General features: G+C 46.5%; 1 protein-coding gene across 2 annotated transcripts in view; it reads right to left on the reverse strand.

Annotated features, from left to right (window-relative positions):
• The window catches only part of vps53 (VPS53 subunit of GARP complex), a 328676-nt gene that overhangs the window by 23222 nt on the left and 279068 nt on the right, over nt 1–26386 (reverse strand). The window contains exon 20 of one of the 2 annotated variants that reach the window (XM_078422197.1): nt 10538–10675. In XM_078422197.1, the coding sequence (XP_078278323.1) occupies nt 10538–10675 (138 nt within the window). Of the gene's footprint in view, nt 1–10537; nt 10676–12810; nt 12872–26386 lie in introns of those variants that run through there. The other variant, XM_078422198.1, reaches the window with a different exon arrangement.

Below are 26386 nucleotides of genomic sequence, written 5' to 3' on the forward strand. Positions count from 1 at the left end.
TGCCCTTAGCTAAGGAAGGATTTACAGGGAGAAGGCAGCAAAGGTTCACCAGGTTGATTCTTGGGTTGGCAGGTTTATTGCATGAGGAGAGATTAAGCAGGATGGATCTGCGCTCTTAACTTTATGAGAATGAGAGGTGAATTCACAGGAATGCGCAAAGTTGGAGATGGAGTGTACAAGCGAGAGAGAAGGCAGGGAAGAGAGAGAGAAAGAGAGAGAGAGAGAGAGAGAGAGAGAGAGAGAGAGAGAGAGAGAAAGAGAGAGAGAGAGGCGGTGTGTCTGTGAGTGAGATGGATTGTGTGAGAGTGAGATGGAGTATTTCAGTGAGAAAGAGAGAGAAAGAAAGAGGGTGAAAGAAAGTGAGATAGAGAGAGAGAGAGAGAGAGAGCACCAGTAAATGGGGAATTAGGGGAGAGTTTCTTTCTATTTCCAAAGATCTATTTCTAATCTGGGGGCGTGGCAGATTAATAACATACAAACTCCGTGCAGGCAGCATCCGCAGTCAGGATTGAACCTGGGTCTCTGGCGCTGTAAGGCAGCAACTCTACCACTGCTGAGCCTTCCCAAATCTTCCAAATCTACTAATTCCTACTAAATCTTTCCCCTCTCACCGTAAACATGTTAATTTGGTTTTTGATTCCCCTAGCCTAAGGAAAAGACTCTGTGCGGTGGAACTGTTGTGTGTGTGTGTGTGTGTGTGCGTGTGCGTAGGAAGGAACTGCAGATGCTGGTTTATTGATCATAGGTGATATAAATAACCTGGCGGTATGCACTAGAACGCTTTATAATGAAACAAATATGTAACTTGAATCAATGTGTTGAATTTTGCCATGAAGTGTCAGCTCTTCGCAAGAGTTTTAGTGTTCGCGGCCTGAACCACTGGAGGTTAATATGCACGCACAGCGTAGCAAGAAGGCAAGCCATGTGTTAGTCTTTACTGCAAGGGGATTTGAGTCCAAGGTTAAGAACGGCTTGCTCCAACTATATGGGGCCCTGGTGAGACTGCACCTGGAGTATCGTGTACAGGTGTGCTGCCCTTACCTAAGGAAGGATTTACTTATCACACAGCGAAGGCAGCAAAGGTTCACAAGCAAAGGGTTGCCAGGTTTATTGCATGAGGAGAGATTAAGCATAATGAGTCTGCGCTCTTAACTTTGAGAGTGTGAGAGATGATTTCCCAGGAATGTACAAAGTTGTTATGGAGTTGCTTGGGTATTTGCAGGGATGACGATTCCACTGGCTGAGATGCCTAAGTATCAATATAAAGCTAGAAACAAAGTAACTCAGCAGATCAGGCATCATTTCTGGAGAACATGGATAGGTGAGGTTTCGGGTCGGGACCCTTCTTTAGACTCCGTTCTCAGTCTGAAATAGAGTTCTGACTCCAAACGTTTGAACCCAAACTGCTATCCATGTTCTCCAGAGATGCTACCTGACCTACTGAGTTACTCCAGCACTTTGTGTCTTTCTTTTGGTAAACCAGCATCTGTAGTTCCTTATGTCTCAAAATAGTTTGTCCATTCAGCATAGAGGCGAGAAGACATTTTCTTTTCTGAATCGCTGTTGTTTTCCGCCCAACCCCAATTACTCAGTATATTCAAGTACATTCAAGAGAGAGCATGTTAGATTCTTGCAAATCAAGGGAGAAACGGAAAGCTAGTTCAAGACCTGGTACTGAAGTATAAGATCAGATATGATGTTAATGACTGGCAGAGCAGCAACAAGGATCTGAATGTCTTCTGTTTGCAGTCGTACAGCACGGAAATAGTCCCTTTGGCCCATCACATCCACGCCGACCATTTTGACCATCCACACTAATCCCATTTGCCCACGTTATGTTCATATCTTATTGGTTTTAATTCTTCTACTTCTGGATGTTTGAAACATTCAGTAATTCGGCAGTATTTCGATGTTTGGGCAGAGGTAGGGGGGCTTCCCGAGGTGTGGAGGTCACGGCGCCCGTCCGGAAGACCCGAAGGCTCGGTGGATCGGTACGGGAGGCAGTCGCTGGAGAGGTCGGGCACGAGGAGCGTGGTAATGGGAGGGTGAGCCGGGGTGATGCCTCCGGCGCCTTCAAGGTCAGCTTGTGCCCCCGGGACACAAAGATGGCGGGGCGAGGAGAGGAGAGGAGAGGGACATCAGTTTGGGGTCCGATCCAGTCGAAGGTGCTGGAGGGAGGCCCTGCAGGAGCCTGGGGCTCGCCTGGATCAGGATCCGCTCCAGTGGATCGAGCACTTGGGAGGACTGGACTTTGGAAATGGCGCCAAAACATGTGTAAATACGCAAAAAAGAATTTCACTGTGCAGTTGCTTATGTGACAAGTCTGAAGAAGGGTCTCGACCCGAGACATCACCCATTCCTTCTCTCCAGAGATGCTGCCTGTCCCGCTGAGTTAATCCAGCATCCTGTGTCAACCTTTGCTAATGTAACAAATGAAGCACCATTGAACCATTGGGATCTGCAGCATCTGAATGAATGTAGCCGAGAAAGGAAGGAGTTTAAACTGGGCTCATCAGGGCAGGTAACATCTGTGGGGAGAGAAATAAGGTGGCACGGTGGCACAGCGGTAGAGTTGCTGCTTTACAGCGCCAGAGACTGGGTTCAATCCTGGCCACGGGTTCTGTAGGGAGTTTGTACGTTCTCCCTGTGACCGAGTGGGCTTTCTCCCGGCAGCTCAGGTTTCCTCCCACACTCCAAAGACTAACAGGTTTATAGGTTAATTGGCTTTGTTAAAAATTGTAAATTGTCCCGAGTGTATACCATAGGGCTGATGGCTGGTCGGTGTGGACTCGGGGGGGGGCGGGCGGAGAGCCGGTTTCCGTGCTGGATCTCTAAAGCCTAAAAGTCTAAAATAGTTAATGTATTGGCTTTCGTCCTGTCATCGGTTCGGGTGATAAGCCACTTTGTTTCACTCTCTGCTAGGGTTGCCAACTGTCCCGTATTAGCCGGGACATCCCGTATTTTGGGTTAAATTAGTTTGTCCCGTACGGGACCGCCCTTGTCCCCGTATTAGTAGGGTTGCCAACTTCCTCACTCCCCAAATAAGGGACAAAGGGCGAAGTCACCGCCACACGCCCCACGTGACCTCACCCGGCCAGCGGCCACGTGCTCCCGCTCCACCAATGGCGGCCGCCATTGGTGGAGCGGGAGCACGTGGCCGCTGGCTGGGTGAGGTCTCGTGGGGCGCGTGGCGGTGATATTTCATATTTATTTATTTCATATTTCAGATACAGCGCGGAAACAGGCCTTTTCGGCCCACCAAGTCCGCACCGCACAGTGATCCCCGCACACTAACACTATCCTACACACACTAGGGACAATTTTTACATTTTACCCAGTCAATTAACCTACATACCTGTACGTCTTTGGAGTGTGGGAGGAAACCGAAGATCTCGGAGAAAACCCACGCAGGTCACGGGGAGAACGTACAAACTCCTTACAGTACAGCACCCGTAGTCAGGATCGAACCTGAGTCTCCGGCGCTGCATTCGCTGTAAAGCAGCAACTCTACCACTGCGCCACCGTTGCGCCCTTTGTCGCCCTTTGTCCCTTATTTGGGAGCGAGGAAGTTGGCAACCCTACTCTCTGCAGATGCTGCTTGATCTGATTCCCAACATTGCTTTTCACGTTGCCAGCTTCAGCTTTGTTCTGCCTAACCATCAGCAGATGCCGTTTAACGCAGAGGGGCGCGATGGCTCATTAAGCCAACAAAATGCGAGTTATCTATTAACAGACACGCATCGACTAAAGTGCGAACGTAAGCCTTCAACCAATAGAACATTGTCAGCATTATTTTTAGCCTGGTTATTCTTGCTCCAAGATGCACCCAGAGGAAGATTTGTGAAACCTTCGTGAAAGGATAGTGAATCTGTGGAATTCATTGCCACAGACAACTAGCTGTGGAGGCCAAGTCAATGGATATTTTTAAGGCGGAGATTGTCAGATTCTTGATTAGTACGGGTGTCAAGGGTTATGGGGATAAGGCAGGAGAATGGGGTTGAGGGAAAGATAGATCAGCCGTAATTGAATTGCAGAGTAGACTTGATGGGCCGAATGGCCTAATTCTACTCCTAACTTATGAAAGGCCGTCTAAATCTATAGAGCACGGTGGCGCAGCAGTTGAGTTGCTGCCTTACAGCGCCAGAGACCCGGGTTCGATCCTGACTCCGGGTGCTGTCTGTACAGAGTTTGTACGTTCCCCCCGTGACCTGCATGGGTTTTCTCCGGGAGCTCCGGTTTCCTCCCACACTCCAAAGACGTAGGTTAGTTGGCTTGGTATAATTGTAAATTGTCCCTCGTGTGTGTAGGATAGTGGTTGTGTGCGGGGACCGCTGGTCGGTGCGGAATCGGTGGGCCAAAGGGCTTGTTTACACGCTGTATATACTAAACTAAAACCAATAGCAAAAGCATTATGTGCAAGTTTGGACAATCTAAAGATATTGCAACGTATTGGTAAAAGCCCAGAGGGAATGAGAGACAGTGAACCTACATTCTATGGAAGGGAATGGGACTGCTTGACTTTTTCCATAGAGACCAACTTGGATTGAAAGGGGCAAATTGGCTCCCCAGTGCCTATTTGGGGCTGTAATTAGTGGTCGGAATTTCAGAATTGAACATTATTGTAAACAAGTAGGGAAAAAAACTGCCGATGCTGGTTTAAAACGAAGGTAGACAGAAAATGCTGGAGTGACTAAGCGGGTCAGGCAGAAGGGTCTCGACCCGAAACGTCACCCATTCCTTCTCTCCCGAGATGCTGCCTGACCCGCTGAGTTACTCCAGCATTTTGTGTCTACCTTCGATTTAAACCAGCATCGGCAGGTTTTTTTTCCTATTCATTACTGGAAACAAACTATTTTAGCTTTTAAACTGCTGACAGGCACGTATAATATGAATATAGGATGGTACCATACCTCAAATTGAGCTATCAAAAATTGCTGGAAAAAACGTATTTTATCTGTCCCAGTACAGTACCATTATGGAACACGGTCTTATTACAATTAACATCCTGTTGATCATCCTCTTTATATGGAAAGATACAACTTATTGAAGATTATAAAGACATCTGCATACTTTAGACTTAGAGATGCATCGTGGAAAGGGGCCATTCGGCCTACCGAATCCATGCCAACCTGCAATCACCCCGTACACTATCCTGAACACCAGGAACAATTTATAAAAGCTGATTAACCTATAAAGTCTTTGGACTGTGGGAGGAAACCGGAGCACTCAGAGAAAACTCACATGGCCACGGGGAGAAAATACAAACTCTGTACAGACAGCACCTATAGTCTGGATTCAACCCTGGTCTCTGGCGCTGTAAGGCAGCAACTCTACCGCTGCACCACCGTGCTGTCCACATACACGCATGTGCATGTAGTTTAAACATTCTACAAAACACCACGAAGAATTTTCTTTTGGTAACAAAATGTACACCTGGCTTTAAATGGAGGTTATATTGCTGGATCAATTATGTTTAAAGTTTTATCTGTGGTTATTCAGGAGGTGAGCAATTGACCCAAATATACTTTGACTGACATACTTTTGAAATCACTATTGTTGGACGAGTTACGGGTAGTGATGAGTCAGATTACAGGAGGGAGATCGATCGTCCGACTGAAATGATGCCAGAACAACACGTTTGCTCTCAAAGTCAGTAAAACCAAGGAAATGGTTGCTGACTTGAGAAGAGGAAGGCCAACTGTCTTCATGGATGGGTTGGTGGTGGAGAGAATCAACAACTTAAAGTTCCTAGCCGTGCATATCTCTGAGGATCAGCCCTGGACCCAGCGCATTGATGCAAACATAAAGAAAGCCCATCAATGTCTATTAGAAGATTGAGGAGATTCGGTCTGTGGACAAATGCTCTCCTGAACCTCTACAGCTGTGTGGAAGAGAGTGTGTTGACTGGTTGCATCGCGGCCTGGTTTGGCAACTCAAATGCACAGGAACGAAGGCGATGGCAAAATGCGGTGGACACCGCCCGGTGGGTCCACCACAGGTACTGACCTCACCACCATCAAAGGGTTTTACAGGAGGCAATGACTCAAAAAGACATGTAGATACTCCAGCACTTTGTGTCTTTTTTTTTAGTAAACCAGCATCTGGAGTTCCTTGTGTCTACATTCCTCTGAGGTTATTAGGTGTGGACTAGTGTTCACTTAGCAGAATTTTAGATGGGCTCAAGTTTCACAGACGAGTTAAGAGAAAGAGGTTAGACATAAAGTGCTGGAGTAACTCAGCGGGTCAGGCAGCATCTCTGGAGAAAAAGGATGGGTGACATTTCGGGTCGGGACCCTTCTTCAGACTGAAAGTAGAGGGGAGGGAACTAGAGGTAAGAAAAGGCCAGAACAGAGCAGGGCCGGCAACAGATGACCAAGGAAGGGTGGAGCCCACAATGGTCCATTGTTGGCTGGGAAAGAGGTGATAATGAAAGGGATTCAAGGATACGAACAGCGGAACTAGTTGGACGACTCGGGTGGGTGAGGGAGGGGAGAGAGGGAATGCAGGTGTTACCTGAAATTAGAGGAATCAGTGTTCATTACCGCTGGGTTGTAAGCTGCCCAAGCGAAAAATTAGGTTCTATAATTGTGTGTGGCCAAACTCTGACAGTGAAGGAGACCCAGGACAGACATGTCTGTGTGGAAATAGGAAGGGGAGTTGAAATGTTTGGATTGCGAAGTCCAAGGCAAGTAAGTGTTAAGTGAAATGCTCGCCCAGTCTGCTCTTGGACTCCGCAATATGTAGGACCAATATATTATAGACACTGAGTGAGGCATGGGCAAAGGTTCCCACAGTTAATCAGATTAGATATAGACGCACACCACGGTGGCACAGCGGTAGAGTTGCTGCCTCACAGCGCCAGTGACCCCGGTTCGATCTTGACTATGGGTGCTTGTCTGTACAAAGTTTGTACACTCTCCCCGTGACCTGCATGGGTTTTCTCAGGGAGCTCCGGTTTCCTCCCCACTCCAAAGACGTACAGGTTTGTAGGCTATTTGGCTTGGTATAATTGTAAATTGACCGTAGTGTGTGTCGGATAGTGTAAGTGTGCGGGGATCGCTGGTGGGTGGGGACTCAGTGGCCCAAAGGACCTGTTTCCGCGCTGTATCTCTAAACTAAACTAAGATGGCCGATGTTATGATGTGGAAATACATGATGTTGCTGATTCAGCAGGTAGAGAAAGTTTAATGTTTGCTGAACATTCAATCATTGTTTTGGAAGTTTCGTCCGGTTATTCATTTCTAGCCTACGGTAGTTCTTCCTGTCACTTTCCCCAGAGAGTAGTGTGTTTGGAAAGCAGCACAATAGAATAACGTGCTCCTTGTTAACGCAGTAGAATGCCTAACGTGTTGATCTTTGCCAGGGCGTGTGGTGTGCCAACATTCAGAGCTGACAGAGTACATACCTTTGGCAAGCTATAAAATCTAAACAAAGTTAAACCATAAAGCCCATTGTGAATTATTACGGAAAATTCAGGAACATTACATTGGCATTATTGATCCATTGGTGGAGTGCATTGAGTCATTAGTTTAGTTTAGAGATACAGTGCAGAAACAGGCCCTTTGGCCCATTGAGTCCGCACCGTCTTTGGAGTGTGGGAGGAAACCAGAAGATCTTGGAAAATCCCATGCAAATCAGGGTGAATGTACAAGCTCCGTACAGACAAGCACCCGTCCCGTAGTCAGGATGGAACTAGGCAGTAGCTCTACCGCTGTGCCACTTAGTTTAGACATACCGGGTGGAAACAGGCCACTGTGTTACGTATAAAACAGAGAGGGATTATTATTGAGACACAAGGGACTGCAGATGCTGATTTACCAAAACAAGACACAAAATGCTCGAGTAGCTCAGCGGGTCAGACAGCATCTCCGAACATGCCTGACCCACTGAGTTACTCCAGCATTTTGTGTCCATCTCTGGAGAACATGGATAGGTGATGTTTCTTCTTTAGAGTAACCCAGGGGTGGGGGTGGGTGGAGAAAACTGCAAGAGAGGTGGGGGCAGGACACAGCCGGGCAAGTGATTGGTGGATAAGAGGTAAGGAAGATGGTTGGGCAAAGGCCAGAGGTGAAAATACAAATAGCGTGAGGTAAGGATAGAAGAGGTGCGAATTGTGAAGCCAGAGGAAGGAATGTAGGTGGAAGGGGATTGGGGGGGGGGGGGAGGAGGGGGGGAGAAATGGGTGTAAATCAAGGTGGGGAACAGGGAAGAGAGGGGATGAAAAAAAATGTGGGGGGCCGAAGGGGAGGATTTGTTTGTAGTTTACATTATTATTAATTAGAATTAATAGGAGTAGATAATTGTATATTAATGATTTGGACGAGGGGCTTGAAGGCTTTGCAGCCAGGTTTGGCGGATGATACGAAAATAGGTGGAGGGGCAGGCAGTGTAGAGAAAGCAGGGACTCTGCAGAAGGACTTGGACAGGTTGGGAGAGTGGGCAGAGAAGTGGCAGATAAGTGTAATAAGTAAGTAAGGAAATGCAGCAAAGTGTGGAGTCATGCATTTTGGTAGTAGGAATAATGGCGTAGATTATTTTCTAAATGGGGAGAGAATCCAGAAATTGGAGGTGCAAAGGGACTTGGGAGTGCTGGTGCAGGATTCCCAAAACGTTAATTTGCAAGTCGAATCAGTAGTGAAGAAAGCAAACGCAATGCTAGCATTTATTTCGAGAGGGCTTGTATACAAAAACAGGGATGTAATGCTGAGGCTCTGTAAGGCGCTGGTGAGGCCACAATTGGAATATTGTGAGCAATTGTGGGCACCATATCTGACGAAGGATGTGCTGGCTCTGGAGAGGGACCAGAGGAGGTTTGCAAGAAAGATCCCAGGAATGAGTAGGTTAACATATGATGAGCATCTGTCGGCACTGGGCCTGTACTCGCTGGAGTTTAGAAGAATGAGGGGGGACCTCATTGAAACGTACAGAATAGTGAAAGGCCTGGATAGAGTGGATGTGGAGAGGATGTTTCCACTAGTGGGAGAGTCTAGGACTAGAGGTCATAGCCTCAGAATTAAAGGATGTTCTTTTAGGAAGGAGATGAGGAGGAATTTTTTTAGTCAGAGGCTGGTGAATCTGTAGAATTCTTTGCCACAGTGAAGGCCAAGTTAGTGGACATATTTAAGGCAGAGATAGATAGATTCTTGATTAGTACGGGTGTCAGAGGTTATGGGGAGATGGCAGGAGAATGGGGTTCGGAGGGAGAGATAGATCGGCCATGATTGAATGGTGGAGTAGACTTGATGGGCCGAATGGCCTAATTCTGCTCCTATCACTTATGAGTCTTGATTAGTATGGATATCAGGGGTTATGGGGAGAAGGCAGGAGAATGGGGTTGAGAGGGGGAAGACAGCTTAGCCATTATTGAATGGCGGAGTAGACTTGATGGACTGAATGGCCTGATTCTGCTCCTATCACTCCTCCCATCAGGAAGAAGGTATAGGAGTCTGCAAAACAGTGACCGCCATGTTCAAGATTGCTTGTTGCCACCATGTATCAGGTTCTTGAACTCTACACAACACTAACTAAACAACGAACCGTGGATTTTCTTAGCTGCACTACAGATTTTAGGCTTTTTTGCACTAGTGTTGGGGTTATTGATTTATTTTTGTTTTTTTTCAATGTCATCTCTGAGTATTGTGTTGATAGGCCTGTTGTGCTACAAGTAAAAATGTCATTGTTCTGTAGTCTTTACATATGACAATTAAATCTGTAAGAAGCAACTGCAGATGCTGGTTTAAACCGAAGATAGACACAAATCGCTGGTCGGTGTGGACTCGGTGGGCCGAAGGGCCTGTTTCCATGCTGTATCTCTAAACTAAACTAAAACAGAGGTTGGACCCTGTCTTCGGCAGGTAGGCAGATGTGATTTTTCAGCAAATCTCACCAGTGTTCAGGTGACAATTCAGAATTCCATTTGCAGCTGGGAATGTTACCCAAAGTTTGCGATGAGGTTACAACAGTCCCCTCAGAGACCCAGTGTCTCAGGCTATGAGGTACATTGGGTAATGCCGGTAAATCCACCATTTACCGTCCCAACTCATGACAGGTCAGCCACATTCCATCACGCACGCTTGGTTGCCCTTGGCTGAAAGTTCATGTGATAGGAGCAGAATCAGGCCATTTGGCCCATCAAGTCTACTCCACCATTCACCCTTGGGTGATCTATCTTTCCCTCCCGATCCCATTTTCCTGCCTTTCCCCCATAACCCCTGACTAATCAAGAATTTGTCAATCTCTGCCTTAAAAACATCCACTGACTTGGCCTCCACAGCCGTCTGTGGTAATGAATTCCACAGATTCTCCACCCTCTGACTAAAGAAATTCCTCCTCATCTCCTTCCTAAAACATCCTTTAATTCTGAAGCTGTGACCTCTAGTCCAAGACTCTCCCACTAGTGGAAACATCCTCTCCACATCCACTCTATCCAAGCCTTTCATTATTCTGTACATTTCAATGAGGTCCCTCCTCATTCTTCTAAACTCCAGCGAGTACAGGCCCAGTGCCGACAAACGCTCATCATATGTGAAGTTCTTACCTTCAGAATCATCTCTGCACGAGTCATGCCTTTGACAACGATCTTTGTGTAGCTCGCCGGAGCCTTGCGTACCACTTGCGAACCAATGGAAGGAAGATCCAGCAGAATGGTTTTGAGGGAATGAGTGTCCAGTAGTAGCTGAAAAATAAATATTAATATCACTGATGATATATTTGCTATTTATTTTGTTACATTGAGTCACAGAGTCATTCACAGAGCACGGAAAAGGCTCTTCCGCCCAACTCATCCATGCTGATCAAGAAGCCCCATCTAAGCTAGTCCCATTCACCAACATTGGGCCCATATCCCTCTAAACTAGGACTTCATTCCTTGGAGCGCAGAAGGATGAAGGGTGATCTTGTAGAGGTGTACAATACCAAGCTTCTCCGTGGATTGTCACCTTGTAGTGGTGGAGAAGCTTGTGTGGTCCTGAGATCCTGAGAGCGATGCCGTCTGGAGCTACGCTCCTGGTAGGGTCACCCATGGCGGTACGGTCGAGGGGGAGGTCCCTGACAAAGAGCAATCCAACCAAGACCTCAACGGTGGAACAGGCGGGGGATGATGGCTGACTTTGGCGGAGCGTCACAACGGCTGGGAAGGCGGATGGATGAAGGTTGCAGCAGAAAAGGGTCCCCGGTCGTCTTGGACTCCACGCCACTGGATCCTGTCAAGGACCGTGTGACAATAGACAATAGACAATAGGTGCAGGAGTAGGCCATTCGGCCCTTCGAGCCAGCACCGCCATTCAATGTGATCATGGCTGATCATTCTCAATCAGAACCCCATTCCTGCTTTCTCCCCATAACCCCTGACTCCGCTATCCTTAAGAGCTCTATCTAGCTCTCTCTTGAATGCATTCAGAGAATTGGCCTCCACTGCCTTCTGAGGCAGAGAATTCCACAGATTCACAACCCTCTGACTGAAAAAGTTTTTCCTCATCTCAGTTCTAAATGGTGGCTGTCTGTGCACCAGTCTCCCCACGTTAAACAAAGTCACGCACAGGCGTCCTCTATGGAGGGGACAGTCATACTCGCTTCCAGTCACGGCCAATAGTATAAGATCATGAGAGGGATAGGGTAAATGCACGGAGTCTTTTAACCAGAGTAAGGAAACCAAGAACCAGAGCATATAGGTTTAAGGTGAGGGGGGAAAGATTAAATAGGAACCCGAGGGGCAACTTTTTTACACAAAGGGTAATAGGTATATGGAAGGAGCTGCAGAAGGGGATGGTTGAGGCAGGTACTACCATAATGTTTAATAAGCATTTGGACAGGTATGTGGATAGGATAGGTTTAGAGGGAGATGGGTCAAACGCAGACAAGTGGGACTAGTGTAAATGGGACATGTTGGTCTGAAGGGCCTGTTTCCACGCTGGTCAGTCTGGGTCAGTTGGGCTGAAGGGCCTGTTTCCACGCTGGTCAGTCTGGGTCAGTTGGTCTGAAGGGCCTGTTTCCACGCTGGTCAGTCTGGGTCAGTTGGGCTGAAGGGCCTGTTTCCACGCTGGTCAGTCTGGGTCAGTTGGTCTGAAGGGCCTGTTTCCACGCTGGTCAGTCTGGGTCAGTTGGGCTGAAGGGCCTGTTTCCCCTCTATAAACCTTTCCTATCCATGGACCCATCCAAGTGTTGTTATTGTATTCTGCCTCCACTACCTCTCCCAGCAGCTTATCTACACCCTCGTGCAGCCCTATCTACACGCGTCCCACCTGCCTGGATCATATCCCTCTAAACCTATCCTATCCATGTATCCTGTATCCAATACAGATTCCAAATGTTTTTTTAAATATTGTGGTGATCCCTGCCTCAACTATTCGCCACATGTACCGAGGTACAGTGAAATTCCTTTTTGTATATTTTGTGTCTATCTTGAGAGTTGAGTTGTTGAGGCAATTGTTTCAGCATCTTTAATCAGGGGTTTAAAAACTGAACCTAATTAAAGAAAAAAAATGTAAAAGTGCTTTTTGGAGTTGTGGAGGGAAGGTTACGGTTATTAAGGGAGTACAGGTGTGAATAGTGTCCAGTGTTGCTCTACATCATACTCATTCAAATACTTTGCATTAAACTATGACAGAAAAATATTTCTGCAAATATTCTATGATAGACTGCACATATTAAAGAGCTCTAACCCCAAGTAATGTATTGAAATTGTAACCTCGCTGCTCAATAATCAATAGCGCCCTCAGTCTTCTGCACAAGGCTAGCATTCATTCATTATAACACTAACCTAGGGTTCCCAAGAGAGAATATTGGCCAACAGACCCAGCTTCTGTTGTGAAGTCGGATCTACTAGATTGGACCAAAGCCAACAGCATCAATTGCTAATGTCGTCCTTTTTGGTCTGTTGACATGAAAGGTATTATTTAAGCTTTTTTGCAGGAGAATCAAAGCCAAAATAAAAAAATCAGTAAATTTACAATTCTTTATCGGATTACACCAGGGGAACATATTCATCTTTACTGTTCTGGGCGTTCTGTACTTTATCACGGAGATGCTTACAGGACAGCCTTGGGAAGAGGGAGGCACGTCCTCCAAAGAACTCAATGGATTGTTTTTTCCATTAAGATGCGTGAAATGATTGGCGCAGATACAAGCCTGCCAGTCCTCTGGTCAAGGAAGGAGTCTCCTAACAGATATCCACTGTACTTCCTCGAGTTAGTCAACTTAGTTTATTGTCACGTGTGTCGAAGTACAATGAAAAGCTAAGATAGACACAAAGAGCTGGAGTAACTCAGTGGGACAGGCAGCATCTCTGGAGAAAAGGAATGGATGACGTTTCGGGTTGAGACCCTTCTTTAGACAGAGTCAGGGGAAAGGGAAACGAGAGATATAGATGGTGATATAGAGAGATATAGAGCAAATAAATGAAGGTTATGCAAAAAAGTAACGATGGTAAAGGAAACAGGCCAGTGTTAGCTGTGGGCTGGGTGAGAACCATGAGACTTAACAAGATGACTACAAATAGTATAATGACGGGTGGGGGGAGGGACAGAGAGAGAGAGGAGATACAAGGGTTACTTGAAGTCAGTCTACCTTTGATTTAAACTAGCATATGCAATTCCTTCCTACATATTTTGTTTCTTTACAGACATCCATTTTATTTTAGTGTAGGAAAATAACTGCAGATGCTGGTACAAATTGAAGGTATCCTAAAATCTGGAGTAACTCAGCAGGACAGGCAGCATCTAGGAGAGAGGGAATGGGTGACGTTTTGGGTCGAGACCCTTCTTCAGACTGATGTCAGGGGGGCGGGACAAAGAAAGGATATAGGTGGAAACAGGAAGACAGTGGGAGAACTAGGAAGGGGGAGGGGAGGGGAGGGGGTAAAAGAGAGGGACAGAGGAACTATCTAAAGTTGGAGAAGTCAATGTTCATACCGTTCGGCTGCAAGCTGCCCAAGCAAAATATGAGGTGCTGTTCCTCCAATTTCCGGTGGGCCTCACTATGGATCTCCCGGTGGCTGAGCACTTCAACCAACCTGATCTCCCGGTGGCTGAGCACTTCAAACCAACCTGATCTCCCGGTGGCTGAGCACTTCAAACCAACCTGGTCTCCCGGTGGCTGAGCACTTCAAAACCAACCTGATCTCCCGGTGGCTGAGCACTTCAAAACCAACCTGATCTCCCGGTGGCTGAGCACTTCAAAACCAACCCGATCTCCCGGTGGCTGAGCACTTCAACTCCCCCTCCCACTCTGACCTTTCTGTCATGGGCCTCCTCCAGTGCCATAGTGAGGCCCACCGGAAATTTGAGGAACAGCACCTTGCAGCCCAACGGTATGAACATTGACTTTAGATAGTTCCTGTGTCTCTCTCTTTTTTCCCCCCTCCCCCCCTCCCCCTTCCCAGTTCCCCATTGTCTTCCTATCTCCACCTATATCCGTTCTTTGTCCCACCCCCCTGACATCAGTCTGAAGAAGGGTCTCGACTCGAAACGTCACCCATTCCCTCTCTCCTAGATGCTGCCTGACCCGCTGAGTTACTCCAGCATTTTGTATCCACCTTCAATTTTAACCAGCATCTGCAGTTTCTTTCCTACATACTTAGTTCAGTTCAGTTTAGTTTATTGTCACGTGTACCGGAGTACAGTGAAAAACGTTTATTGCGTGCTAACTGGGCAGCGGAAAGACAATACATGATTTACTCCAAGGAATTATGAATTTATGGATTGATATATGTGATATTTCAATCCATTTTTGGATATCTTGTTGGGGACATGCCAAACTTGCTAAGACTTCTAAGGAAGTAGAGGCGTTGGTGTGCTTTCTCTTACGTATGCAATAGCAAGTTCCACATCTTAACCATTCCCCGGTTTCTCCACATTCTCTGGATTGCAAGTGACTAACTGGCATTTGTGACACTAATTTCCACAAAACTGGAAAAGACATAAAAACTTCTATTGGGTCAACACTCCGGCTTCTGTTTCTAAAGAGGAGAGCTTGTTTAGTCTGGAAGGATTAGAGAAACACTCGGACAGCAGGGTGGTGCAGCGGTAGAGTTGCTACCTTACAGCGAATGCAGCGCCGGAGACCCGGGTTCGATCCCGACTATGAGTGCTGTCTGTACGGAGCTTTCCCGTTCTCCCCGTGACCTGCGTGGGTTTACTCCGAGATCTTCGGTTTCCTCCCACACTCCAAACATGTACAGGTATGTAAGTTAATTTGGCTTGGTAAATGTAAAAATTATCCCTAGTGTTAGTGTGCGGGGATCGGCGCGGACCCGGTGGGTTGAAGGACCTGTTTCCGCGCTGTATCTCTAAACTAAACTAAACTACGAAGTTTCTATTAGCAGCACTGAATTCTCACATCCAGATTCCTGCACCGCGTCTGAACGGTTTAATAATGCCTAGCTGTAGAGATAACATTCTCTTTATTTATGTACTTGCGGCAGTATCAGATGACAATTATTGAAGCGTGACCACAGAATTTAGTTTCGCTGCAGAGGGAGAATACAAGTGCGTTGAAGTCAAGTATCTTGAGTGGACTTGCTGGCTACTGTTCCAATCTACATGCCTTACTGAATTACAGTCACAGTAGGTGACAGCCTTGCTGCCTTTTATAAGTGTCAAAGCTACTTCTGCACCGAGTTTTATTCCACATGTAGCCGCTATGGAATGGGTAAAGGTTATTTGACCCATAGAAGCTACACTTCCCACAACCCTGCTGTTCCCCGAATGACGGATTAATCTCAAAAAGGAGATACATACCTACTAGGAAAGATTAGTTTAGTGCAGTTTAGTTTAGAGATACAGCGCGGAAACAGGGCCTTCGGCCCATCGAGTCTGCACTGACCAGCGATCCCCGCGCACTAACACTACCCTCACACGAGGGACAATTTATACGTATACCGGCCAATTAACCTACAAACCCACACGTCTTTGGAGTATGGGGGGGAAACCGAAGATTTTGGAGAAAACCCACGCAGGTCGCGCGCGGAGAGAAGGTACAAACTCCGTACAGACAGCACCCGTAGTCAGAATCAAACCCCGGTCTCGGCACTGTAAGGCAGTGGCTCTACCACTACGCCACCGTGCCGCCCAAAAACGTTTGAGAAAATAAATATCTAACGTGCTTTTCCTTAATACTCAAAATTATTAAGGTCAGAATATTATTCCACTTTATAAAATGAATCGCTTCAAACCCGAGCAGCTTGTTCCACAGATAGATCCAGCAGTAAGGGCGAATCAGTGGTGCCGCTGGTAGAGTTGTTCCCTTGCAACGCCAGAGACCAGGGTTTAATCCTGACCTCTTAAAGAGGTGTACAAAATCATGAGAGGAATAGATCGGGTAGATGCACAGTCTTTTACCCAGAGTAGGGGAATCGAGGACCAGAGGACATAGGTTCAAGGTGAAAGGAAAAAGATTTAATAGGAATCCGAGGGGTAGTTTTTTCACACAGAGGATGGTGGGTGTATGGAAAAAGCTGCCAGAGGAGGTAGTTGAGGCTGGGACTATCTTATCTTTTAAGAAACAGTTAGGTACATGGATAGGACAGATTTGGAGGGATATGGACCAAGCGCAGGCAAGTGGGACTAGTGGAGCTGGGACATTGTTGGCCGGTGTGGGCAAGTTGGGCTGAAGGGCCTGTTTCCACACGATATTACTCTGTGACTCTATGACTCTATGAGTGCTGTCTGTGTGGAGTTTTCACGTGACCGCGTGACTCCCTGTCTCCGGCTTCCTCCCGCATCCCAAAGATGTCTGGGTTTGTAGGTTTATTGGTTTACTGGTTTTGGTAAATTAAATTGCCCACTAGTGTGTAGGGAATGGTTGCGAAAGTGGGGCAACATAGTGGGGCGTGAATAGGTGATCGATGGTTGACGTGGACTTGGTGGGCCTAAGAGCCTGTTTCCATGATGTATTTCTAAACTAAATTTAACCAAACCAAGCAGTAACCAATCTAGCTTGGTACAGGCAATTAATGTTTAAATTAATCAGAATGACAGTGAGTGTTTTTGATGATTATCATTCAAATTGGAAAATAATTACACTGTATCCCAATCTGATTTGAAGCGTGCTACTTTTTCAAGCTACTTCTGCAGATTCTTTCTAAGGTAAACAACCAACTAACTTTTACTTTATCCAAATTTCCCAACATTTTAAAGATCTGGAATATTTCACCTCTAAATTTTCTTTTCTTTGATACAGCTGATTCTTAGATTTAATCTTTCAGTATAACTTTTAAGATAATATCCCAGAATGATTGTCAGACTTCTGTGAAGTGCACATGCTGATTAAATGCACATTCATTTCACAAGTACGTTATTTACTTTAGATAAGACGAGATAAAATTTGGCAGTCGTTTAAATCTTGATTTACGAATGACTTGCACAAGGTTAAAATAATCTGCTACCATGCACATTTTAGTTGTTCAGGGAACAAACAACTTCCAGGTCCCAGTGTGAAGAAGGGTCCCGACTTGAAACGTCACCTATCCATGTTTAGTTTAGTTATACAGTGCGTAAACAGGCCCTTCGGCCCACCGTGTCTGCACTGACCAGCGATCCCCGCACATTTACACTACTCTACTGCACACACTGGGGCCAATTTTACATTTATACCAAACCAATTAACCTACAAACCTGAGATGTGAAAAAACTTTTTCACCCAGAGAGTTGTGAATTTGTGGAATTCTCTGTCACAAAAGGCAGTGGAGGCCAATTCACTGGATGAATTTAAAAGAGAGTTAGATAGAGCTCTAGGGGCTAGCGGAATCAAGGGACATGGGGAGAAGGCAGGCACGGGTTGCTGATTGTGGGTGATCAGCCGTGATCACAATGAAAGACGGAGCTGGCTCGAAGGGTCGAAAGGTCTCCTCCTGATCCTATTTTCTATGTTTCTATGTCTTTGGAGTGTGGGAGGAAACTGAAGTTCTCGGAGAAAAGCCACGCAGGTCACGGGGAGAAGGTACAAACTCCGTACAGACAGCACCCGTAGCCAGGACCAAACTCCGTACAGACAGCACCCATAGCCAGCGTCTCTGGCACTGTAAGCGCTGTAAGGCAGCAACTCTACCGCTGCGCCACCGTGCCGCCGAACCATGTTCTCCAGAGATGCCCCCTGACCCGCTGAGTTACTCCAGCACTTTGGGTCCCAGATTCTTGACACAGGGGTCCAGAAACCTCGACCAGATTGACCTGGAGTGTTTATCGTCCCACAATAGGGGAGCTAACGCGTCCACACATCACATAACAAGCATTGATTTGTCCAGACATTGTAATCCATCTTGTAATAGCTTAACCTGGCAACGCAACAAACTGGTTTATATTTATATATAATTCTATTGGGCATCTAGATTTTTGGATCTGACTGTTTGGCGGCACGCTGCATTAAAACGGGCAAAGATCACTTAAGCTAAGCTATTTCGGGTATCAAAATGGCAAGCCCACTGACAACAGGAACACAACAAGACTTTATTGTATTATTTGATAATGTCACACCACTCCTGCTATCAGTTTCACTGGGGGAATGGCGATTTTAATAAGTTGTAAGCAGAGGTATCTTGATCGGAGACAAAACATTAGATGTTAATCTCCCTTAAGCCTAAGGTGACCTTCACTGTAACAACATAGTGCAGGTCTGTAGTAAACAACCTGGACCCGACATCCAGAGGAAAGTAATTTCTTCGGACTGGGTTGGCGGCCGAGGGTTTAGTTTAACGTGAGTGTAGACCCTGACGTCCCTCCTGGGTCACAGAATGAGCCAGGGCCACGGGAGGGGAAAAAAAAAGAGAAGAAAAGTCAAACTTGCAGACTTGTGTCAACAGCGAAAGGAATGCTAGCATGCAGACTGCTCCGTCTACAGAGTCTGGTCATGAGGGTATAAAATTGTGGAGCTCGTACATTCCTGTACGGGTCAACTGGTATTAGCTGGCCGAGAACTAGATGCCAAATAAATGTGACACCGATAGATACCACAGCCTGCCAGACACCGTTTGCCTCGGGCTGATAAAGTGCACTTGATATTTTACAGGCTCCACACACACAAAAAGCCTTGATTTTTCTGCTCAGGACATTAAGAAATGTAAATCAATGGATAGGTTTTACCCAGCATCCCACCCCTGCGCTAATTGACTGTAATCTTTGGTAAACAATTTACTGAGACATATTTGAGATTCCAATATTTTATAGCATTGCAATCCGCATTCGAGCTAAATATACATTCTTATCATAATCCTCATTCTTACGCTATTAAATCAGGGTAAAGTATTTTGGTTAAATGCATAAGTCCTATTTAAGAGCACCACAATGTTCAAGTTCGATGAAAGGAGGCAACATCAACTACAATGTTTCTGAGGCAGTAGCTCAAAGTGTAGACACGGTTACTCTCAGATCTCTCAGCACCATGTGTACATAGACTTGGTGTAGATTACTAGCCACTTGTCACTTAACAGGCTCCATTAGCTTTAGACCTCACCTGGTGTGTATTTATTTTATCTTTGGCTGCAACAAGCACCGTGACACAGTGGCGCAGAGGTAGAGTTGCTGCCTTACAGCGCCAAAGACCCGGGTTCGATCCTCACTACGGGCGCTGTCTGTACGGAGTTTGTACGTTCTCCCTGTGACTGCGTGGATTTTCTCCGGGTGCGGTTTCCTCCCGCGTTCCAAAGATGTGCAGGTTTGTAGGTTAATTAGCCTCAGTACTATCAGAAAGTAAGGTTAACCTCCACGTTTAAGACTCCAGATTGGGGCTCAAAGGCATAAACCTTCGACTAAAGGAGGGAACACTATCGAGTGAGGTGACTTCATCCAGGTCGGGAAGGCTAGTTGCGTAGAAAGGAACTGCAGATGGTGGTTTATACCGAAGATAGACACAGAAAGCTGGAGTAACTCTTGCGGGTCAAGCAGCATCTCTGGAGAAAAGGAATAGGTGACGTTTTGGATCGAGATCCTTCTTCAGACTGGAGAAAGGTCTCGACCCAAAACGTCACCTATTCCTTTTCTCCAGAGAAGCTGCCTGACCCGCTGAGTTACTCCAGCACGTTGTGTCTATCTTCAAGAAGGTTAGATTTTCATTTTCAATAGGCCAAAAATTGTGTGGTAACAGATTAGCAAAACGTATATAATGAACAGCCAAAGCCTGTTTCACACTGATACCATATGGGAAGGGGTTCACAATGTGCTAGAATAACTCAGTGGGTCAGGCAGCATCTCTGGAGATAGGTGAGGTTTTGGGGTGGGACCCTTCTTCAGATCCTCACCGTGATTGGGGAAGAAGCCAGGTGAGTGGGGGGAGGGGGGGGGGGGGGGGGGGGGGGCTGGCAGATGGTTGGACAAAGGCCAGCGGTGAAAAGACAAGATGTGTGGGATAAGGATAGTTGAGGTGAGAACTTTGAAGTCAAAGTGGAACATAGAACATACTGCAGCACAGCACAAGTACAGGCACTTCGGCCCACAATGTCCGTGCTGAACATAACATCAAGACCATCTCTTATCTAATCCATATCTCTCCATTCTTTGCATATCTATGTGCCTGTCCAATTTTTTTTTTAAACGCCACTACCATATCTGCCTCCTCCACCCCCCCCACTATCAGCTCGTTCCAGGCACCCACCACCCTCTATGTAAAAAACATGCCCTGACATCTCCTTTAAGCTTTGCCGCTGAAACCATAAAACTAAGCCCTTTAGAGTTTGATTTTTCCATTGTGGGAAAAAAGATTCTGACTGTCCACCCCTTATTCACCCTATCTATGTCTCTCATCATTTTATACACTTCTATCAGGTCCCTCCAGGACCTCTGGCATTCCAGAGAAAACAATACAAAATTGTCCATCCTCTCCCTGTGGCTAATACCCTGTAATCCGGGCATCATTCTGGTAAACCTCCTCTGCCCAGAACATTGAGTAGGAGTCAAGAAGTCATGATGCAGCTCTATAGGACTTTGATGAGGCCACATTTGAAGCATTGCCTGCAGTTCTGGTTCGCCCCATTACAGGAAGGATGTGGAGGCTTTGAAGGAAATAGTGCAGAGGAGTTATCTTTTTAATATAGTGAGTGGTAATTGGAATGAGGAGTGTCATACGATATGTATAGAAGTTGAGATGTTATGTTACAGTTGTACAAGACATTGGTGAGGGGACATTTGGGGTATTGTGTTCAGTTGTGGTCACCCTGTTATAGGAAAGATGTTGTTAAGCTGAAAAGGGTGGAGAGAAGATCTACGAGGATGTTGCCAGGAATCGAGAGCCTGGGCTACAGGGAAACGTTGGGCAGGCGAGGACTTTATCCCTTGGAGCACAGGAAAATAAGGGATGATTTTTCATGCTCTAAACTAAACTAAACTAAACTAAACTACCTGGGTGCAATCCACCTATTTCCTCAAAGCTGTGCAAATTATTTTACTTCAAACATACGACGTAAAATCAATTAAAAAGGAAAAGCAAACATGTAGGGAAAGTACAAAGATTACAGGGAAGTCAAAATAAGATAGGGCTGTGGTAAGCAGGTTAGGTTGAAGAACTCACAACAGAATTATTACTTAGACACAAAATGCTGGAGTATCTCAGCGGGACAGGCAGCATCTCTGGAGAGAAGGGATGGGTGACATTTCGGGTCGAGTCTGAAAAGGGTCTCCACCCGAAACGTCACCCATTCCTTCGAGACTAGTCTGAAGAAGAGTCTTGACCCAAAACGTCACCCATTCTTTCTCTCCTGCCTGTCCCACTGAGTTACTCCAACTTGTTGTGTCTGTCTTCGGTTTAAACCAGCATCTGCAGTTCCTTCTTACAGAATTATTATTTAAGTCCCTTTGGTTATGTGGTTCCTATGATTTGATATTTATATTTTTTAAGTATACCACTATACAAGTTAGTACTTCATAAATTCATCCTGATAAAATCTCGGCAGCATAATCATTTATTGAACCTGGCAAATGTTAACATGTCACTTTGTTTGCTTGCCTTACAGCCAAGGTATTCACCTTTTGGTTCTGCACCAGTCTGCTAAAAATTACCTCAAGGAAACAGGTTTGAGATCAAAGCTGAAGGTTGGCTCGGAGCAGGTTGTGGGAAACGCTCCTTATATCTTTTAACCCTACCATGATTGATAGTTTTATTTAATTTGTTAGAGATTCTCTTTGATGTTTTTAGTCTTTGGGGGTGGTGGGAAGGGTTGATTATCTAGACAGAGATATTTATTTGGGCAGCTTTTTGCCAAATCAGCCGTTCTTCCAGTTTTTTCATATTGCAGCCTTTGTGAAAGGTTAGCATTTGAAATCCTGGGAGCGTTCAACATCAGGTACAAGCTTTTCACACAGACTCATAATGCGTGGAAACAGGCCCTTCGGCCCATCTTGTCCACGCCGACCAATATGTCCCATCTACACTAGCCCCACCTGCTCTAAACCTATCCTATCCATGTACCTGTCTAAATGTTTCATAAGTGTTGCAATAGTCCCTGTCTCAACTACCTCCCCCGGCAGCTCGTTCTATACACTCACCGCCCTTTGTGTGAAATGGTGCACTTCATGTTTGTATTAAATCGGTAAGGTAGTACACCAGGCGGTCACGGTGGCGCAGTGGTAGAGTTGCTGCCTTACAGCGAATGCAGCGCCGGAGACTCGGGTTCGATCCCGACTACGGGTGCTGTCTGCACGGAGTTTGCATGTTCTCCCCGTGACCTGCGTGGGTTTTCTCCGAGATCTTCGGTTTCCTCCCACACTCCAAGGAAGTACAGGTTTGTAGGTTAATTGGCTTGATAAATATAAAAATTGTCCCTAGTGGGTATACGATAGTGTTAATGTGCGGGGATCGCTGGTCGGCGCAGACCCGGTGGGCCGAAGGGCCTGTTTCCACACTGTATCTCTAAACCAATAAATCTTTCCCCCCTTACCATATTGCTATGTCCCCTGGTTCTCAATTCCCCTGGTCTGGGCAAGAGACTCTGTGCGTCTTTACGATCTGATAAAAGACTCTGTGCAATCATTATTCTATTCTTATACTTCTCGAAAAGATCACCCCTCAGCTTTCTCTGCTCCAATCAGTAAGGTCCTAGCCTGTCCCACCTCACCCTACACTTAGTCCCTCAAGTCCTGGCAACATCCTTGTAAATCTTATCTGTACCTTTTCCAGCTTATTGACATCCTTCCCACAGAAAGGTGACCAAAACTGAGCACAGTACTCCAAGTGTGGCCTCACTAACATCTTGGACAAAAAAACATAAAACTTTCACTTTAAACTCTCATTAGGGCAGCTCAGTTGTGCAGCGGTAGAGTTGCTGCCTTACAGCATTCGAGACCCGGGTTTGATCCTGACTACGGGTGCTGTCTGTACGGAGTTTGTACGTTCCCCCCGTGACCGCGTGGGTTTTCTCCGGGTGCCCCGGTCTCCTCCCACACTCCAAAGACGTGCGGGTTTGTAGGTTAATTGGCTTCTGTAAATTGTTCTTAGAGTATATGCTAGAGCTGATGTATGTGTGATCGCTGCTCGTGACAGACTTTCAACGCTGTATCTCTAAACCCAACCAAACAAAACATCTCATTTTGATCTATTGAGCAAGTCAGTAACCCGTTTTCTATGATTGTGCAAATTTATAATTGAAGGCATGTGTATCAGTGGCTCTTGAAATTAAATCAACAGGATTGTAACTCTGTCCTAAGAATACTCCACCATAATAACACAAGTAACCATCCTTAAACAGCTGAAGCTGGAGATAACAGCTGAGCCTCTGAAAGCCTCCGCCTCAACCATGCTCTCCATACAAAGAATGTTGCTGTTACAAGCAAATGGAGACACCAAAGAGTATGCAATACCACCTAGAATGGACTAAACAGCTGTATCCAGATTCTATACAAACGCCTATTCGGTGATACAACCCAATAATCCAAAAATATTTAGGCATTTTGCTTCAACATATTTCTAAATGCATAAATGTATTGTCTGAAGGAGGGTCTCGACCCGAAACGTCACCTATTCCGTTTCTCCAGAGATGCTGCCTGACTAGGGTTGCCAACTGTCCCGTATTGGCCAGGGCATCCCATGTTTTAGGCTAAACTGGATTGTCCCATACGGGACCGCCCTTATCCCGTTTTCAGCCCGCGGGACGGTGTAGGCTAACGGAGTGTGTTCGGGGAGGGGGGCCGAGTGTGTTCGCCTAACGGAGGTTGTGTAGCGGTTGCACGTGGTCACTGGCTGGGTGAGGTCACATGGGGCGGTGACGTCACCTTGTCCCGTATTTGGGAGTGAGATAGTTGGCAACCCTATGCCTGACCCACTGAGTTACTCCAGCTTTATGTGTCTATCTTCAGTTTAAGTTCCTTCATACACTTGATGCATTTATGTTGATCAGGTAAAATTGATTATTTGAGGAGTGCACTAATAAATCAAAAGTCTGGATGGGAAGCATATGGTTTGCTTGTCTTCATTGGTCAGGGCATCGAGTGTAAGAGTCAGGTAAATCACGGCGCACCTTTGTAGGACTTTGGTTCGGTTGCATTTGAGTATTGCATGCAGTTCTGCTCGAGCCATTTACAGGAAAGATGTGGAGGCTTTAGAAAGGGTGCATATCAGAGATGGTGTACATGAATGATGCTTGGATTAGGGGGTATAGATACAGGGAGAGAATAGACAGCCTTGGATTGTTTTCTCAAGCACGCTGGAGGTTGAGGAGGGACCTTCTTCTTCTTCTTCGTCTTTCGTGTAATTATATAAAATTACTCGACCAAGTGGACCCGTTGGGCCCAAACCTCCCCTGCATTGGTGCAGCACCCTCTCGTTCCCCCCTCTCCCCTGCCCCCTCCCCTCCCTCCCTACTCCCTCCCTCTCCCCACCGTTCCCCTCTCCCCCCACTCCACCCCCCTCAACCCCCCCTTATCCTCCCTCCCTCCCCTCCCCATTCCACTCCCCACCCTTCCCCTCTCCCCCCACTCCATCCCCTCAATCCCTCATCCTCCCTCCCTCCACCCCCCTCCCTCCCCTCCCTCCCTAGGAGATAGATTTAAACTTTAAAATGTGAATAACTTAAAAGAAATAACACCGATTTCAATGAAACTTCTTCCATTAGCACCAAAGGGACGACGGTGAATAAGGTGGGCCTAAAATTGTCGCGCTAACGTGTACCGTTTTGGCTGTTGTTCAGGAGCAAACAAGTCCAGCATTGACACGTGGGCCAAAAGGCCTATTCCTGTGCTGTGCTGTTCTATGTACTATGACTGAAAAAGTAAAAATATAATGCAAGCCGTCAGACAGAGCTTGGCTATAAGCAGATTGGAAATGAGCACACGTGGGTTTCTGAACAAGTCACAAGGGCGGCACGTTGGCACAGCAGTAGAGTTGCCGCCTTACAGCGCCAGAGACCCGTTGTTCGATCCTGACTATGGGTGCTGTCTGTACAGAGCTTGTACATTCTCCCTGTGACTGCGTGGGTCATTTCTGGTCTGTAGCTTCATTGGCTTCGGTACATTGGCCCTAGTATGTAGGATTGGGCTGGTGTACAGGTGCAGGAAAAAAACTGTAGATGCTGGTTTAAATTGAAGGTAGACACAAAATGCTGGAGTAACTCAGCAGGTCAGGCAGCTTCTCGGTAGAGAAGCAATGGGTGACGTTTCGGGTGGAGACCCTTCTTCAGACCTTCAGGCATACGGGTGATCGCTGGTCGGTGCAGACTCGGTGGGCCGAAGGGCCTGTTTCCACGCTGCACCTGTCAACTAAACTAAACTAAACTAAACATCCGCAGAGACTTATGCAGCTATTCACTATTTAGAAAATGGTGGAGCTGCGTAAGGCATTGTGGAGCTCACACGTAAATGATTAATTAGCTGTCAACAGTCTTCACTGAGATGGTTTACACTTCTCCCCATCCAAGACCGCAAGTCATAGCAGAGAATTGTGGACGCAGCCCAGACCATCACACAAACCAACCTCCCTTCCAGTGACTCCATTTATACCTCACGCTGCCTCGGCAGGGCCAGCAGCATCATCGAGGATGAGTTGCACCCTGGCCACTCCCTCTTCTCCCCTCTCCCATCAGGCAAAAGGTACAGAAGTGTGAAAACGCACACCTCCAGATTCAGAGACAGTTTCTTCCCAGCTGTCTTCAGGCAACCGAACCATCCCACCACAACTCAAGAGCGGTCCTGAGCTACTATCTACCGCATTGGAGACCCTCGGACTATCTTTGATCAGATGTTATATTATTATTTCATATTTTCATATTTCATATACAGCGCGGAAACAGGCCTTTTTCGGCCCACCAAGTCCGCGCCGCCCAGCGATCCCCGCACATTAACACTATCCTACACACACTAGGGACACTTTTAAAAAAACAAACATTTACCCAGTCAATTAACCTACATACCTGTACGTCTTTGGAGTGTGGGAGAAAACCCACGCAGGTCACGGGGAGAACGTACAAACTCCTTAC

The sequence above is a fragment of the Rhinoraja longicauda genome, chromosome 26 (genome assembly GCF_053455715.1).
Source record: "Rhinoraja longicauda isolate Sanriku21f chromosome 26, sRhiLon1.1, whole genome shotgun sequence".
Taxonomy (NCBI): domain Eukaryota; kingdom Metazoa; phylum Chordata; class Chondrichthyes; order Rajiformes; family Arhynchobatidae; genus Rhinoraja; species Rhinoraja longicauda.